The sequence below is a fragment of the Ictidomys tridecemlineatus genome, chromosome 6 (genome assembly GCF_052094955.1).
Source record: "Ictidomys tridecemlineatus isolate mIctTri1 chromosome 6, mIctTri1.hap1, whole genome shotgun sequence".
Lineage (NCBI taxonomy): Eukaryota > Metazoa > Chordata > Mammalia > Rodentia > Sciuridae > Ictidomys > Ictidomys tridecemlineatus.
Window position 1 is genome coordinate 143203947 of NC_135482.1, and position 19404 is coordinate 143223350.

At 32.3% G+C, this 19404-nt stretch overlaps 1 protein-coding gene across 10 annotated transcripts in view; it reads left to right on the plus strand.

The window, feature by feature from the left end:
- Pcdh9 (protocadherin 9) overlaps positions 1 to 19404 on the plus strand; it is an 848769-nt gene that overhangs the window by 285283 nt on the left and 544082 nt on the right. The window contains exon 3 of one of the 10 annotated variants that reach the window (XM_040281433.2): positions 8250 to 8411. The exons of the other annotated variants lie outside the window; for them this stretch is intronic. Within the exon in view, the coding sequence (XP_040137367.2) occupies positions 8250 to 8321 (72 nt within the window). The 3' untranslated portion in view covers positions 8322 to 8411. Of the gene's footprint in view, positions 1 to 8249; positions 8412 to 19404 lie in introns of those variants that run through there. 10 annotated transcript variants of the gene reach the window in all.

The window sequence follows — 19404 nt, forward strand, 5'->3', positions numbered from 1 at the left end:
TACAATACAGTCAAGTAGAACTGTTTAGACTCAAAATTTTCAGGTATGAAACCTAAAGTTACCACACCACGTATTTCTGCAAATTACTAAGGTTGAAATCCTTATCTATAAAGTAGACTAATAAAACTTATTTCCATGGTTGCCAAAAAGGATAATATATATAAAATTCATAGTCAAATGTCTAGGACTATGTATAATCTAAAATATAAGTGTGGCATTTGTTTCATGGACCTCAAACATAAAGGTAGATGCTAAAATGGATAAATGATATTAAGAACTACAACTGTCACACATATCTATATCCTCTTTCTTATTGCCTGAGAGGAAAATTTACATGATCTGAATGGCAAGTGTTTTATTCTGTTTCCAAGTAGTATACTACAGAGTTTTATAAAATGGTGTATCTGGTTTAACTACAGGTTATTCATTCCTTGATGCATTAGTCAAAATTGATGTCAAAAATTGTGAAAAACAGTCTTAGATTTACCTTTAGGAGCATACATATTATCTTTATTTTACAGATAATATTACAAAATGTAGGAAGTTTAAACAACTGGGCTAATAGTTTTTTCTTCCCTTCTCCTCACTCTCTCCCTCCCTCCCTTCCTTCCTTCTTTCTTGGTCTGGATTTAGAACTAAACCCAGGGCCTTTTATATGCTAAGCAAGCACTCTTCCAAAGAGCTAGCCCACTCTCACTGTTATTCTTTAACAAAAAATTGCATTTCAAACTCATATATAATTAAATCCAAAGGCATTATTGCTTCCATTATAATATCAACCAGATAATGTATCTTTCTCAGTTTCAGTTAATGAAAAGAGCCAGATATGAATTCAGGTCTCCCATGTCTATGAACAGAGTTCTAAGTACTATGTTACTTGTAGTTCCAACCTATCATTAATATTGTCTGTTTCCTTTGAATTTTAACTTTGTCACCCAATAAGATGGTATACTGTGTATAACTTCTCCAGAAATAGGTAAATATATCTTTTAAAAAATGAAAATTCTTTAAAAATAATCCATAATTCCTTGTGAGGATCCTGACACACTTAGCTGTTAGGACTCACAATTTTAATTGGAAAACAAGAAAGCAAGCAAGAAACCTGAAATTCAGAAAAATACTGTAAGTTGTGTTGTTAGATTGGGAAATGGTTCTGGTAGAAGATTTGCGTCCCTGTTTTTAAGCTGTGATGTGCATTATCTCTAAAAAATATTCAAATTGGAATTGATTGAATCTGGTAATACCTCGAAGCATAACTAGCAAAAGATGTTCAGGAAGAAGCATGATCAGTTTAGACCCAAAGAAATGTCTATGTATGATTGATTCTAGGTCACAGAAGACTTCATGATTAAAACTTACAAGGGTGGTTCTATAAGTTTGAGAATATTGACTGTTTTATCATAATTTAATCATTTATTTAGTTATGTTGTATAAAATATTCTTATTTTTCTGTAAAGGTATACATTATAATTGAAACAATGAACCCTCAATGAAAAACTGTGATGAGACAGTTATATACAATGATTTACTTTCCATTGTTTCCCTAGAATTAATAGTAACTGTTCACTTTACCAGAGATTATTACTTCATTTTATTTTGTGCCATTTGTCATCATGTTTTTACTTCCACAAAGCTGATGACTTAGTTTCTTAAAATATACATAGGGAAACACAGACACCATTGAGTTAAAATCAAAACAACTTAAAATAATTTTGGCCACCTTAAGAACTCAAATTACAAAATTGAATGAATTAGTGAAGTGTGAAAACACAAACATGAAAATGGAGCAAAAACATCAAAAGAAAATAGTATCACAAAATATTTACTAAGATTTCCTCAGCATATAATTATTTTGCTCTTGCTTTATCTGCTTTTTGCTCTTATGCCTCATTGAGTTTTCACATTTTTCCTAGGTGGTATAGCCCAGTGAAGCTTGTTTTGAAGAAGCCAACTTAGTGAAATAGCTGCAATGCCTTATTTTAAGTTATTCCACTAAGCCAATATCAAGTTGAGTTCTTGTGCAACACTAACAGGGAAGTCATGCTGTTGTCCAGTGTCAAGTGTATAGACAGCTCTGGGTCCATTCAGTATAGTTGTTTGTCACTATGATTTATCTTTATATGAGCTCTGAAATTGTAAAATTCATTACTTTGGTTAGCCAGATTACATAAGTACATCTTTGTCTTCTGTTATTTCAATTGAAAACTAATGATTATTTTCCCCTAATGATTTCTGCCTAGCTTATGTTTTTATAAAATCATTGCATTCTAAATGTTTCATATAAAAACAAATGCCATGTTTTGAGTTGTTTAATTAGAGTTAAGGCAAATTAATACAAGTTTTCTTACCAATATTTACAAAATCCAAGACACTTCATACAATTCTAAGATTTGATTGATAACACTTTTTTTCCTGCCTTATTTGCCCGATATTCAAATTGCTAAAGATCTAAATAGAAGAATTGAACATTTTGTCTTGACAGGAAAACAACAACTGGAAATATCTCCTATTCTGGAAAAGTACTTTTATAAATCTAATTTATGAACCAACTAGGGCATTCTTATTCCCAATTTAGGTACTGGGGTCCAATAAATCTATTGTGCTATTGTAGCAATAGCAAGTGTTGAAGTGTTTTTCTCAGTGGGTGTCAGATTTGGCTGTATTATTTGGATTATGAAAGCAAACCAACTACAGCATGATTATTTATACTGTTGACAAGCCATCTTGATCTTTCCTGTTGAGTTTTACAACTCAGTTACTTAACTTATTGCCTGAGAAACTGAGAAATTTATTTTCTTTAAATGATTCTTTAATATTCTCTTCAGTGACATTGCTGAAAATGTACTGATGTCATGGATAAAATATATTTTATATCAAAATTATTTTATAAAGCTCCTTATTAAAAGAGGACATTTGCTTTCTGAAGAAACGGTTCACATAAAATAAAGAATCACTTTACCTATCCCTATCCCTATAAGATCTAAAAAGGCAAAGTATTGTGTTAGTTTACTGTAAAATTGAGTACTGTGGTGGCTTTCTGAATAGGGGGATATAAAAAATGTCCAATATTTCTTTATAAATATGGTAAATTCTTTATAAAATTTTGTAAATACAATTTTACTTTATATGTAAAATCTTTATATGTAAAAATTTTATATGGCTCAAAGAATAAGTTTATCAGAAATATAATACATTTAATTATTTTAACTATTTATGTATTAACATGTTATCTTCTATATGTAAATATTCATATTAATGTAGTTATATTAACTATTTCTACCAACTTACTATTATCTAAATTTTTGCATGTTTACATATTACTAGATATTCAAAAAATTTGGGGGGGGGGCATACCAGAGATTGAGCTCAGGGGCACATAACCACTGAGCCACACAACCACTGAGCCACATCTCCAGTGGTATTTTTTATTTTATTTAGAGACAGTGTCTCAATGTGTTGCTTAGTGCCTCACTCTGCTGAGGCTGGCTTTGAACTTGTGATCATCTATCTGTCATCTGTCAATATCCATATACACACAAATAAATCTCTGTCTATAGATAAATAGATATTTACACATTTGAACCTAGAAAAAAATGATAGTATTTTCCCCTAAATTTCCCAAAGTAAACAATGATGTTTATCCTTTTATGAGAAGGAACTAATAAAATATTTAATTTGAAATTAAATATTACTCTTAAAATTATTTCTCTAAACATTTAGAAAATATTTTTCTTTTTGTAGTTTTGTTTTGCTGTGTCTTTTGATTATTCATCTGATTTTACAGTTACAGCAGAAATGTATCAGAAATTATTTTGCAGTAAAAAAACTATGAAAACCTTCAAAAGTTCATTTCTTCAATATGATTTAGGACTGAAAGACAACTCTAAGGATGTTTTTAGCTGACTCTGATTATTATAGAGAGGAAGAAACTGAGACACAGAAATGCTAAGTGAATTTACTTTAATATTAAACACCTAGCAAGTGGCAGAGCCAAGATTTTTACTCAAGGCTTCTGCATCCTCTGAATCAAAAATGCCCTGGTGCTCTTTCAAGATCTTTCAAGAAACATAGATCATGAATTATTCTGTAAGGTATCCAGAAAGACAGATTCTACAATTTCCTTCCTGTTGCGATAGGAGATACTAATATTTGCATCCATTTGATTACTGATTTCCCCCTCTTTAAGTGCCCATATGCTTCATTCCCAGTAATAAAACAATTTTTTTTTTCAAACAAATGGAAAAAAACACATACACACTCATGAATACACATACATATACGTACTGGATTACTTCATCCTTTCTTAGTTACTACAAATATACATCCTTTCAGTCATTCCACAGTACCTTGTGATACAATCAAGTCTTTGAAGAAAGGGTCATGTTGGTAAGCATTTTCTGTGACTTCTGGAAAAATCTTAAGAATTGAAAATTTTAATAGCACTAAACCATCATATAATTGGTTAGATGGAATCAATGTTTGATAATACTAGGTATTAAAGACTTGACCCGGTAAATTTCTCATTTCTAGGGGTTTTCTTGGAGAGAAGAATATTCATGTCAGCTGTCTGGTACATCTTATTCCTGAGAACACTAGAAAAAACAATGTGTGATGGCATATTTATCTTTGATTTCCTATGTGTGTGTGTACATGTATGCTTGCCCTTGTGTGTATATATTTCTTAATTTTAGAATAAAATTAAATAAGTTACATTTTTCTTCTTCATTAATCACATTCACTTATACTTTGCTAAGGATATAGCATAATCCTTCTGAATGACCATGAAATTTTTGTTTTGTTTTATTTGCTGGAAATACTTTAGTAATATACTTTCAAACCACTGAGTAGGAAGAGTTGATTAAAGCTATCTGATGAGAACGGGATTTGTTTTAATCTTATGCTTGGTATTTTGTCTGTAATATAAACCTCATATATTCCGAGACTGTTTATATTTTTTATGTTTTTACTATAATATGATTAGCTCATCTTTAAAATTGCACAAAGGAGAAAAATATTGAGGTCATAAATAAAAATAAAAACATATTCTGTTAATAGATAATGCAGTCTTTACAAAGCTCTAAGCTGATCTTTTTTTTTTTTTTTTTTTGAAGTAAATAGCATAGGAATGGTAGTTCAGTGAGCTGGAGTCAACAAAAGGAGCATGAAAAACATTAGTTGATGTGGACAGAAAAGATCGGTTTCCCTTTTGAAAACTTTAAAACCCTGAGCACATTCAGTGAGCAGGGACACTTAATGCATTGTTCAAGTATTTCCTGTGCATCCAATTTTTATGAGAACCTTAAAAGTCTTCTAGTAGACAGTTTAATCACATTTTCTTTCACTACTTGTAAGAGTGCTCCTTTTATGGAGGTCATCGACATAAAAAAGGAAAAAGTCACTTGTTTTCTCTGTATGCCTTTTCATTTTCATGTTTGGGAGGACGGGCAGGATATATGGAGGGAGGAAAAATACAACAAAGCAGATATCCCTTATGTAATTTTGCCATTGCTGGATTATTTTCCAAATGTGAGCTATCTTAGTAACTGCAAAACACATAATTGTGTCTCTCTATCCACTTTCTTTCCTCTCTTCCAAAGGAATTAATGATCATGCCCTTATAAATGAGTGGCAACAGGACAATTTTCCATAATCCCTACAGTGTATGTATGGCTAGATGAAGTAATCTTGTAAAAATGGCTTTGTGAAATTTTCATGTGCACATTTCTTCAATGTCATCTACCCTAGATATCCTGTATTAATAGACGAAAGGGTGTAAGAAATGCAAATTGAACTGTGAATTGAAAAACCAAGCAATGTCCTCTCCAGGTCTTATTTTCTCCTTGTAAATAATTTTTAGTTGAAGTTTTAGTTACTGCTGTCACTGACAGGGCATAAAAAAGTACTAGATAAAAATTACTCTTTTAGATTATGTTTTATAACAAGAACAATGGAGAAATAAATTTTGGTTATTTCATGAAAATTGCACAAAAAAGATCTTAAAGGTCACAAATCATGTTACGATTTTGAATGACTAGAGTCTTGTAATGAGAGCAGAATGCTAAATAGCATTACCTTTAGGTTAAAAAAGAAAAAGGGTTCATATGCCATTATTTTGAGATAGTGCTAAGTCTATACAGAGCTCAGTCATACCAGAGGAATATAATTCAGATTTTAAAAAAAAGAAATATAATTTACATTATACATTTTATAAGTCAAATGGCATTTTTATTAATGTAGATAATAAGAAATTACAGACAAAAATTCTTATTTTAACCAAGTGATTGTGTATTAATGGAATGGCAATATATGCCTTACTTGGTCACTGAGACAGCATTATATATTACTTGGGAGCTTGGTAGAGTTACTTGGTAGAGCACAGAAACTCATATATGTTTCTTAATATATGAGTCATTTGATGGTACACTTAATACAAAAATTCCCAACCTCATTTCTCTGTTTCCTAATATTTCCATTATTTTTTTAGGATAGATAAGCAAAAAAGTTTTAAATACACTGACACATTGGAAAACTACACCATTATATTTCATCATATGAATGAGTGATTGCATGTATGTATGTGTGCAAGTTGTTATGGTATAGCACAAAGTTTAAACTATCCAAAGATGTGAAAGTCTCCAAAGTTTGGTATTTTCACAGAAATGAGGAGATAAGTTATTCAAGTTAATAATAAAAGTAACATTTAATAAGGTATAAGGTACCGAGACATGAAAGAATATCATAATGAAATAGGAAATCTAATAACTATAGTTTTCAAAGTATGAAAGTTTATTGTGCGAAATTGACTAAGATATTTTATTACCATACTTTTGGTAGCATGAGTTTCTAAAATTTTCTGTATAATTTCAAAGAAAAGGGGGGGAAAAAGTCATTTAGTTAAAAAAGTAATCTCTTAAGGTTAATACACTTAAAATAATGTAATTTTGCCCTCTAGTTTGTGTCTTCTGTATAAAAATCTTTCTCTGTACAAAAAAATGTAAGCACTAAAGAGGGAGTAAAGAGACTGTTTTTATTGACTGTACAAGTCGTGACCTTGATACCGTGATGTGATGTTACTTCACCCTGATAGGGAAAGTTCATGAACTGTGGAAACACAAAGCTAAATTCCTTTCTGATTATATGTGTCTTAATCTGTTCTGGCTGCTATAACAAAATACCTTAGATTGGTTGATTCATAAACAACAGAAATTTTCTTCACAGTAATGGAGGCAAAAAAGTCCAAAATCAAGGTATGGTCCTGCTTTCTAGTTTGGAGATGGTAACTTCTTGCCTCATCCTTCAGTGGTGGAAAGGGGAAGCCAGCTTCCTCAGGCCTCTTTTTATAAGAACTCATTTCTTTCATGACAGCCCTGCTCTTAAGACCTAATCACTTCCTCAAGGCTCTACCTCTTAATATTATTTTCCTGGAGATTAGTTTCTAACATATGAATTTTGGGAAACACAAGCATTCAAACTATAGAAATGTGGCTTAGAAACTTCATCTATATTCTGAGCTCCATTTCTATATAAAAAAATGGAAGTAATACTAGCCACCTGGTGTATTTTTGTGAGAACATGAAATTCTGAATCTAAGAGGCAAACAGAGTCTGATCCTTTGTTAAATACACAAAATCAGTTATCCTTTTCATCATCATCATGATCCTGTCACAGTATTAAAATAGGAGCCAGTCAACACTCTTTTTTTTTCTATTGGTTCTTTTAAATTATACATGACAGTAGAGTCCATTTTGATAAAATTATACATGGACAGAATATATCTTATTCTAATTAGGGCTCCAGTGTTATGGATATACATGATGGTGGGATTCACTGTAGTGTATTCAGGAAAGTTATGTTAGATTGTTTCCACAGTCTTTCCTTCCTATTCCTCTCCCTTCCATTCATTCCCTTTGTTGAACCCTTTGAACTCAATTCTGCACCTCTGACTTATTGTGGGTTAGTTTCCACAATCAGAAAATATTCACCCTTTGATTTTTTGGAATTGGCTTATTTCACTTAGCAGGATAGTCCCCAGATTCATCCATTTACAGGCAAATGTCATAAAATCACTCTTTCTTATGGCTGAGTAATATTCAATTATGTATATTTCTTTACCCATTCATCTGTTGAAGGGCACCTAGATTGGCTACATAACTTCCCTATTGTGAATTGTGCTGTTATAAATATTGCTCCGACTGCACCACTGTAGTGTTTGGAGGAATCTCAGAGTACTTTCAAATTTTATTTTACAGACAAGAAAACTAAGACCCATCCTGCCCAAAGCTGAAATGCCAAGACCACCTAGCAAATATGTAGCAAAATGAGAAGGAATCCATGGCTCATGACTTCCATCCTTCTGTTATTTCCACATGATACTATTTGGAGAGAATAAATCTAAACATTTCTGTCTACACATTTCCCACCCTTATATGATTGTGAGAAGGGTACAATGAAAGGGAGATAAATTCAAATGAGAACTTAAATAAATGTTTTGTTTGATCTGAATACTTATTTTTATTTTCTAGCTAACAAATGTGCATTGCCTAGGTCTTGTGGCCTGGATTGTGTTCCACTAAAATATATATGTTGAAGTGCTAATCGCCGTTAGCTCAAAATGTGACAGTCTTTGGATGTAGGCCATTTAGCAAGGTAAATAGAGAAGATAAGATCTAGACAGACACCCAGAGAAAAAAAGTTTTATGAAGAAAACAGCAGAACCATCTATAGGCCAAGATAGACCCCTCAGAAACAGCTAATCCTACTGTTGCTTTGATCTAGATTTCTAAGCTTCCAGAATGTGAGAAAACAAATTCCTATTGTTTAAACCACTCATTCTGTGCAACCTGGTTATAATAGTCCTAGCAAGGGAATGCATAGGCATGGAGACTCTTTTGATACTTTATCTACTTTGTACAACTGACCGTTGAAATTCAGTGGAAGAATTGATATCCCCAAAGGAAGACTTTAATATTTTCTTTGATAAAATGAGAATTTGAGGAAAATGATAAGACCTAGAAATCTCTTACTCACAAGCCATGCTAATATTATTCTAACATATTTTCCTAGTCCACATCTCTATGACTCCTTATGCTTTCACATGAAGTTCTTTTAGGAAACAATGCTGCTGATTTTATGTGCCTATCATTTCTAAGAGAACACAACCTCACGCCAAATAGGGTCTCCACCCCCAAGCACTTAGCAAAACAAATTGTGTGGGCCACGTAAAAGCCTTACAAATAAATGCTCCTGGAATTCCACTGGATTTCATAATGCTCCTCTGCATACCTGTGTTATGTAACTGATTGCCTTGTTGGTAAAACAGTCTTATAACATGATCTTTTAAACATTTAGATAATTAAAATTGCTTGGATGTTCTCCAGGAGAGACTACCTCATGCCAATGTTAGTGTAATGAAATTCTAGAATGGCAATTCTTGTTCTTGGTTGTAGAGCTCATCTTTGGTACCTAATGCTAATTAGCATAGCAGTACAATCTTAATCCATGAAGCTTACAAGTAGAAAATCCAATTAAGGTGATGTGATATTAATTGGAAAAAAAAATAAGAAGGTTGGATTGAGAGACCTGTGACAAAGTCTTGAGTATCAATGTGATGTGTTTGTAGACTGCAGGTCAGTGAGGTGTTGCCAACGTGACTTTTCAGCCTCAAACGATTACTCTGAGCTACTGTGAGGAGTATTTCAACCATTACCTCCAGTATCTTTTAACTCATCTATTCCAAGGCATAAGGTGCAATACAAAAACCTGGTGATTTTTTTTTTCTTTATAGGTACTACATATTAGATGAGTAAAGGAACAGGGACAATTGTACTCAGGGAAATTAGTTAAGAAGCACCTTCCCCCACCCCACACAGGGTAAGGCTCACAAGGGCAGTGCTAAACCAGTGAGGAGTCTTGTTCCTACTTAAACTTATTATTTTTGTTAATGGTGCTTCTCTGGGAAAATGTTTCACAAAACAAAGCAATATTTGGTAACATAACAATGTGATTCGGGTATTACTATTGTCATTGCTATTTTATTCAGATGATTATATGTAGATAATAAATAAAGGAAGCCCTGCAATGAATGAATTATTATTAAATTATCATATCCAGAGGCAGATTCATTTTAAGAAGTATCAGAGAAAATTGTTAGAAAACTATTTTATGCTATTACCTATTTATTTTATTACATGTTATTATATTATAACACATTTATATGTATGAATGTTTTGATAAAGGATACATAAATAATTTAAAAAGCAATCAAATATGCTATTAATGGAAACCGGAATTGTATATGTAATAAGAATAAAGTGAAGATGTGCAAAATCAACTTAACAGGGTTAAATAGAGGATCAGCAAATAACAGCTGAAAACTTGATGAATGTGTCTGTCTCAGACTCAGAAATGAACAGGGAATGAAGGTAAGACCCTTGCTTGAGGAGAAATGAACTCTTTTGAGTCTAGTGATACTAAGTTAAATCAGATCTGTGCATTGTGGCTGTACTGCATAGAACTCTAAAATGAATTAATTCAGAATTCTAAAAATACTAAGTGAGTATATATTAAAGAAAAGTTTGTGAGCTCTTTATGAGTTCAGTAGAGACACAAATATAAAAGCTTTTAGGACTCTAAGTAGGAGAAGGGGAGTTACTTTCACCACCAAAAGCCATTTGATTGAAAAAATATTTCAAAGTCATATTTTAAACTCTCTGAATAATCATCTATCACTAGCCTGTATTTTCTAGTCCATTTAAAAGTATTTCAGAATAAAATATTGACAGTTGACCTGAATTGATAGAGAATAGATTTAATATTTTTAGTCTATTTATGAGACTTTTGGTTTTATGATTTATATTATTCTCATTTCCAACATGACAATTTAAGATCATTTCCTGAGATCCTTAATATTCTACACAAAAAATATGTTTGTACTTGCTCCATTTATTTATGTGTTCATGCTACTTGGTGAATTCTGAAAATCATTAAGGGCTTGTATTCTGTGTCCCAGCATGCCAATGTACCTTGTGAAATATTGCCTTCTACAGATCCAGATCCTACATACTGAAATAACAACTTAGCTGTACTATTCAACTTGAAAGTCCAAAAATTCTAACTATAAGCAATAAAATTCCTTTACTTTGGAAAATACCTGCAGTTTTTTTAGTTGTAGATAAAAGCTAATGCTTCCATCTATCTATTTATTTATGGTGCTGAGGATTGAACCCAGTGCCTCACGCATGTCAGGCAGGCCCTCTACTACTGAGCCATAACCACAGATGGTATCTGGGCTTTTTTGTACCTAATTTATCTACTTGATATACGGACTCATTGTATATGTTCATATCTGTATACTTTTCACATAAATACTAATAGTAATTTCAAAAACTGAAACTGATTATATAGCTTTTCAGATTTATTATTTATATAAACCCATTATTATTATTATATTGAATGTATTAATAGTACATGATGAAATTTCTTAGGGATATTCTTTAAGTGAATAGTACATGATGAAATTTCTTAGGGATCTTCTTTAAGTGAAAAGATTACTTAATAACTTCAAATACTGGTAGAATCTCATTTTGCATCGCATTACTCAATACATAAAAATTTTTTATCTGTGTTCAGACATAATTTAAAAAGTGCTGCTTGCAAATATTTACAAAACATAGACAGTATGCTTTCAACATTTTTCTTTCACACAAAGTATGTGCTTAACTGCAATATATTTGAAAACAATAACATAGTGGGAAGAATAATTGAAATTTTATTGTATTCAAAGCAGCACCATATGAAAGGGTTAATGCTATATATTTTTTTCCTCATCAGCCCCACTCTGCAGTTGAGAAATACCTGAGCTAAAATACCAACATATCTCTGAATGTAACGCTAATTATCTGATTTGACTAGAGTTAAGAAGAGTGGTTTACAAATTATAAGACAAGTTTTGTCTGCACTTCTTGTGAGAAAAGGATGGCTACTTGTTTACATGGAGATTGATGGCCACAACTTGTTCTCATCCTTCCAAAAATATGTCCAGAATATAAAATTTAAAAAGTTGAAAACTAATATGGAATAAAGGAATGAATAGTCACTGATCAAATATACTAAGGATGAAACAGATTTTGTGAAACAGAGATGCTGGTTAGATTTTAAGAGTCGGTGGTTTCTGTTTCTCTAACATCAGGGTTTTTTGTTTTGTTTTTCTCTGGGACCACATGCCTACTGCTTTAATTCTTCACCGGAATGAGTGTGTGCTTTTAAATTCAGACTTCAGTTTAGAAGCTCACTGATGGGAATATATAAGACAAGATCCTTTGTCATTAAAACGTTTTTTAGACATAGGGTGATTAACTCTTACGGATATGTCATGTACTACATTTAAGCATAAAATGGACAATATTTCTATGATACAGTACACCTACTAATGTGAAAAGAATTATGGAGATGCTTTAATAAATTTTTGTTGATTCTGGAAATCACTTCACCTTTGTTAAAAGGCAGTAATAGAACAGTATCATGCCCAGTACATAGGGGTAGTAACCATTCCAGGGATTTTGCATCTAATGAAGGGACTATCCAAAGTCCCTTCATTCCTCCCCTGTTTCCCCTTGCCCCCATTATAGATAAGCATCCACTTATCAGAGAAAACAAATTACATAGTCACTGTATGTTTCAGTTTTCTTATCTATTGAAATGAGCAGGTTTATATATATATATAAACATTTATATATATATACATGTATATATAAATGGGTATATATATATATATAAATGGGTATATATATATATAAATGGGTATATATATATATATAAATGGGTATATATATATATAAATGGGTATATATATATATATATATAAATGGGTATATATATAAATGTGTGTGGGTATATATATAAATGTGTGTGGGTATATATATATATATATATATATATAAATAAATGTGTATATTTTATATATTCTCATACATTTGTACAGAAGATTGACAAATTTTGTAAAGTGCATGTTTGTCTCACATTTAATTTCTGCACCACTGAATATGTGCATAGTCAATCACAAGATTGTCAGTTTCACTTAGGGGCCTTTTCTAATACCAGAGAATAATAAATTGAAGAGATGACATGGTTCTCTGTACGAAAAGAAAACAAAATATTGCTACTAGTTGTACATGAGGCAGGTTTACCTAGGTTGTGAGCCATGTCACTAGCAAGCTGGAACTGACAATGTTGTTTACATAAACATTTTGCCCTCTCAGCAGTGATACTGGTGTGGCAATATACCTCAACTCTCCTACAAAGCAATTAGCTACATGACAACTGCCTCTGGTGACACAAGTACATTTCAGAACAGTTTAAGTGACCACAAGTGCTGCTATTATTATTTTTTAAATTTGGCATATAATTATTTAATCCAGTATTCAGTATAGTCTTTCTTTAACATGTAATCAGTATAGGAATTACTCATGAGCAAGTATACATTCTTTTTTAATGGTTTTATTTTATTTTTAAATTTTATTTATTCATTCTAATTTGTTATACATCACAGTAGAATGCATTTTGAGTTATAGTACACATATGGAGTACAATTTTTCATTTCTCTGATTGTAGACAAAGTAGAGTCACATCATTCATGTTTCCATACATGTACCTAGGGTAGTAATGTCCATCTCATTCCACCATCTTTCCTACCCCCATGACTTCTCCCTTCTTCCCCTTTCCCTTTGTCCTATCCAAAGTCCCTCCATTCTCCCATGTTTCCTCCTGCCTCCATTATGGATCAGCATCTAGTTCTTAGAGAAAACATTCGGGCTTTGGTTTTTGGGGATTGGCTTACTTCACTTAACATGATATTCTCCAACTCCATTCATTTACATGCAAATTCCATGACTTTATTCTCTTTTAATGCTGAGTAATATTCCACAGTTTCTTTATCCATTCATATACAGAAGGTCATCTAGATTGGTCCCACAATTTAACTACTGTGAATTGTGCTGCTATAAACATTGATGTGGCTCTTCACTGTAGTATTCTGTTTCTAAGTCCTTTGGGTATAAAACTGAGGAGTGAGATAGCTGGATCAAATGATGGTTCCATTCAAAGTTTTCTAAGGAATTGCCATATTGTTTTACAGATTGGTTGCACCACTTTGCCATCCCATCAGCAATGTAAGAGTGTGCCTTTTTCCCCACATCCTTGCAAACATCTATTGTTGCTTGTATTCTTAATAACTGCCATTTTGACTGTATGAGATGAACTCTTAGAGACGTTTTGATGTGCATTTCTCTCTTTGCTAGAGATATTGAACATTTTTTCGTATATTTATTGATCCACTGTATATCTTCTGAGAAGTGTCTGTTCAATTTCTTAGCCCATTTATTGATTGGGTTATTGGGTTATTTGTTTTTTGTTTTGTTTTGGGTGTTAAGGTTTTTTTGTTGTTGCTTTTTTTTTTTTTGAGTTCTTTATTTATCCTGGAGATTAGTGTTCTATGTGTTTGGGAGCATTTTTTTTTTGTTACCATCTATACACTTTATCTTCACCTCACTGATTGTTTCTTTGGCTGAGAAGAAACTTTTCATTTGAATCCATTCCCATTTATTGATCTTAAAAGGATTGGTCCAGAAGTCTCGCCAACCACTCATGTTACCTCAGTTCACTGTTCTCATAATAGACAGCAATCACATAATACCCAATAGGGAGAAAACCAAAAACACGCTATCTTTACCTGCTGTGTGATATTCTGACAGATCTACAGTATGTTTTAGTCTCTTTATGTCTCCCCAAGTGAGGTCTGAATATGTGCTTTGCTCTTACTTTATGTGTAAGTGTGTGTGCGTGTGTGTTTAAGTGGCAAATTTTAGATCTGTTATAAGACTTCTGCTAGAATTGACTTTGATGTCATGTATTCTTGGTAAAATAAAGATTACTTACCTTATGTGAGAGGACCACAGGTAAATGAATGTAGCTCTTCACCCTGGTTTTGTCAACTGGATAATGTATCAGAACCTGCCCAAGAGCACTGAGTTACCTGAATTATACAAAAAAGCAGTTCTGAATCTAATTTTGGCTTTTCTGTCTTACAAATAGACTGTTTCTTATGTAAATATAATCTCTGTGTTCACAGATACCATAATTAAAGGTAGTAAAGAATATTGAATTTTAAAATCCTATCCTGTATTCCTAATTTACATACTTTGGGAATGCACAATACTCTTGTCTGAGATTTTCTGGTTATCAGAGTTCTTTGACATAACTCTTTTCTCAGCTCTAGTATTATGTTTTGCAGGTAGATGTCTTTGTGAGAGGGAACTAAGATGTACATTAGTATGTTAAACATGTATTTTTGTGTCTTTCTGTGTACTGAAATTCAGTACAAATGTTGATCGTCCTCACTCAAAAAGGATGACTCCTTTACTAAATTCTGAGAATCACTCTAAGACAGTTTTATGTAAATGGTAGTTCTGAAGATTCCAAGAATAACTCTATTATCTGGCATCACCATAATTTCAGAGGCATTCATATGAAGAAACATTTTTTTAAAGACTGATAATATACCAACATTCAGGAAGTTATTGTTTTAGGATGCCTTTGATTTTTAAAAAGGAGTTAGTTTTATTCTTTTTTTCCTCTGAAAATTACAGCTCACTGGAAGCAGGAATTCACTCAATAGAATTGATTTGGAACACAAAATGCTACGTAATTTTCAATATATCCATGTTACATAAGTGCAGAAGCCTGCATAATTTTACATTACATGGGTTGAAGATTGGGGATTTGTGTTTGTTTTTGCTTCCACAATTGCCTGTAAAATAGATGATGAATTATGAGGTGGTTACAGGCTTTAATTTTTTGATTGAGTGGAGGGATTGTATTTATAGAAGGTCATTCACTCCTGTGGGGAAGGTTATTAATATAAGAAATTATGTGCTGAGGTAAACCACCACAGTCAGACAGTGAAATTCATCATTCAGGACTTGTTTAGGGACATGCAAAAATGCACTGTAAATTGAGCGTCTCCCTTTCAAGGGGATTAATGCTGTAGCTGGAGAATTTTCAGAAAGTTGTGATAAGAGTCCTGAAAATTAGTGACAGTCAAAAATACAGTTAAGTTTTTTCTTTATTTACCTAGAAAACAAATCCCCATAAGGGGATATCTCCTTTCATTCTTGCTCTGCATATATTATTTGAAAATTCAGGGCAAACAATGTCTACCTATTTCTATTATTCCTGATTAAGTTAAAAGTACAAATCTTAAACGTGGGTGCATTAAGTCAAGTCTCTCCAAGTAAATAAAAGCAATATTTAATAAACACACATCCTTCTGGATAATAAGGTGCCACTGTTCACTTTTGGCACAGTGCTATAAGGGTCGCAGGCAGTATATCATTGAGGTTATCCTAGGGGCAGACATATTATCAGTTACAGTCTTCAAGAAGTGTAAGAGTGTGAAAAAATACTCTATTTGTTTATTTAAAAAATGAGCACCATGCTAATTTTAAAATCTAAACCTAATAAGGAATAGTAAAGTCACAGTGGTATAATCAAATTTTAAAATTGATTGACAGAGCTTGCCTTTGTATTGTCCTTCATACTTTTCGTTTCTTTTCATTTTTTTTTCTTTGTATCTGATTATCACATTTGAGCCTATTAGCTACTTACCTTGAAAGGCAGGAGAGGGGTTATTATCTTTGTAAGAAGATTGGGGCTTAGGTGTTGGATCACTTACTCTGGTTTTACAGTGAATACAATGTTTTTTCCATTATCACACTCTAAGGGCAATGCCTCCATGCAACCTGTCTAACTAAATAATCCCAAATAGTCATTTTTTCCAATTAGCCATAGAAAATCTATACAGCATTTTGAATAGTAATATAATATGGTTATAACGTGATTCCACAGCAGAATTGGAAGTTGAAGATGCTCAATTTGCTTGAAAAACCATTTTAAGAATTCACTACCTACCATACATTGCACAACACTGGGGACATTAAAGGGAAAATATACACAAAAAACAAGTTTAATTATCATAGAGAGAAATGAATGTAAAGGAGTTGTATTTGCTGTGGATGCAAAGACTGACTAGGGAAAGTGTAAGCTAATGACTTTGGCTTTGGACAAGTGTCTTTAAGATGCCTGGAGGAATTCAAGATAGAATACTTAGCAATAAGCAAATATTACAAAAGTTTCTGGGGAATTAAACATAGGAGAATAGTTGGTTATCACTTGTAGGTGTTTAAGAGACAACTGAAATTCTGGAATCCAAGGAGTTTCCCAGAGAAGTAATAAATAGCAAGAAAACAAGCTAACCAAGAATGTGGACTAGAAAAACACCAATGTAAAATCTTTTTTTTTTTTTTTATGTACAAGGAACAGTCATAGAATTGGAAATGACCAGAGATAAAGAGATGTATCAAGTTAGTAGGGAAAAGTAAAGAGCTTGCTTTCCAGAAGTAATTGTCAATGTTAACAAAGTTGAGGAGTAATTAGGAACTAAAGAAGATGAAAACAGAAGATACAGAGTAGTCTTTATGAAGTGCTCAATGAGAGAAACATGAGGAAAATAGGGTTCAGAATTCAGTAAGATAGATTAAGTATAGGAATAATAATATAACATAGTTATAACGTGATTTTATTTTACCATGATCAAAAAAAACCATCTCCATAAATCCTTTAGAAGCAGAAAAGTTGCACTGTTATCTGGGTTTAAATGCATCTGATTATAGAGGGAATATTTAGTAGCCTTATCATGATAGTATTGAAGTAATGGGTCATCCGTTTGATCTCTGGGCACATATTCTACCTCTCTACTTATATATATTTTTGAAGGTGGGAATTTTAGTAAAAACTATTATAACAGTGATGCAAAAGACTGCTAAAATGGTAAATTAAGACATATTCAGGAACTCAGTTGTACAGCATGTTTGGAAGGCCCTGGGTTCAACTCCTAGAACAGAAATACACACACACATATACATATATACACATATACATATATATTTATACACACTTACATACACACATATGTAATAAAATTAAAATTAAAATTAAAATTAAAAAATCTAAGTCTTAAAAGATAGTTCTGTGTACTTTCTCTTTCCTAAATCCTCATAAATTTTACGTGGCAGCTTCTGGGTCTTTGAATACTCCTGGTCTTCAACTTAAGTTTCAATCACCAACTGAAACTTTCTTCTTTCCTTCTTGTTTTACATTTTCACAAAAACATGGAAGAGTAAACATTCATCTTTGAGTGTAGTTATATGCAGTTCTTGGTATACTGGTCCTCCAGATTTTTTTTCCCTTGGTGTCTTAGGGATGCTTCATGTTCAATGTACTGGTTCTTTAGGGCAAGAGAATAAGAGAGACAGGAAAGTGTGTTGGTGTTGGAGGTAGACCTCCTCTACAGAGGGAAGTCTCTATGGATTTGGTTGAAGTGGAGGGGATCTGTCTTTAGTATAAAGTTTATTGTATATATAAGTGCTAAAGTGAAAACAAGATGCTTCAAACTTGCAAAATTTTTCATATAAAGTACATTATTACTTTGATCATCATAGTAAGAGAATGTTTGTGTTTTTTAATTTTTTTTTAATTTTTATTTGTATTCTTTTGGTACTAGAGACTGAACCCAGGGGAACTTAAACACTTTGTATTTTTTATTTTGAGATGGGATCTCACTAAGTTGTTTAGGGCCTCACTAAATTGCTAGGCTGGCCTTGAATTTTTTATTTTCTTATCTCAGCCTCCCAAGTTATTGGGATCCACATGCTTGGCTATATATATATATATATAATTTTAATGAAATGAAGAGAATTCTTGTAGATTCTGTCATGTATATTTGTTATTTGTCTTGCATTCTCACACCAATTGACACTTCTTTTGCATAAACTTATTTTAGTCTGACTCACTATGAATAACTATCATGAAAACAAATGACAAGCCAACATTTATTTGACCAGAGCCCTCTTGAGATAATGTCTGAATTTTCATCAAGACTGTAGTGATTAGTGTTTCTGATTGTGGTAATCAAATAACTCATTAGTGGTTATGTTTCAAAAGGATTTAAAATATAAAATGTTTCTAGAATATGATGAGTCATCTGGCTCATGCTTTTCAAAGATGGGAAAAAATTGAAAGAACAATTTTGGCCCTTAACAGTCTACATTAGTAAAAGATGTGTTAGGCTAGTGTATCGCATTTTTGCTGGCAATATATTCTCAGAGGCTTAGTTTCATGGCACTTCATTTTCAAATGTACTCTTGTTTATACATGAAAATAAATTGTGCAAAAGTTGTTGCCTTGTCTAATTTGACATCAACATAAAACATCAAATGAGTGGATAAAGTATTCAACAAATGAAGTGTGTGTTTTAGTAGTTGATATTCAATATATGAAGTAGCCAACTGAAGT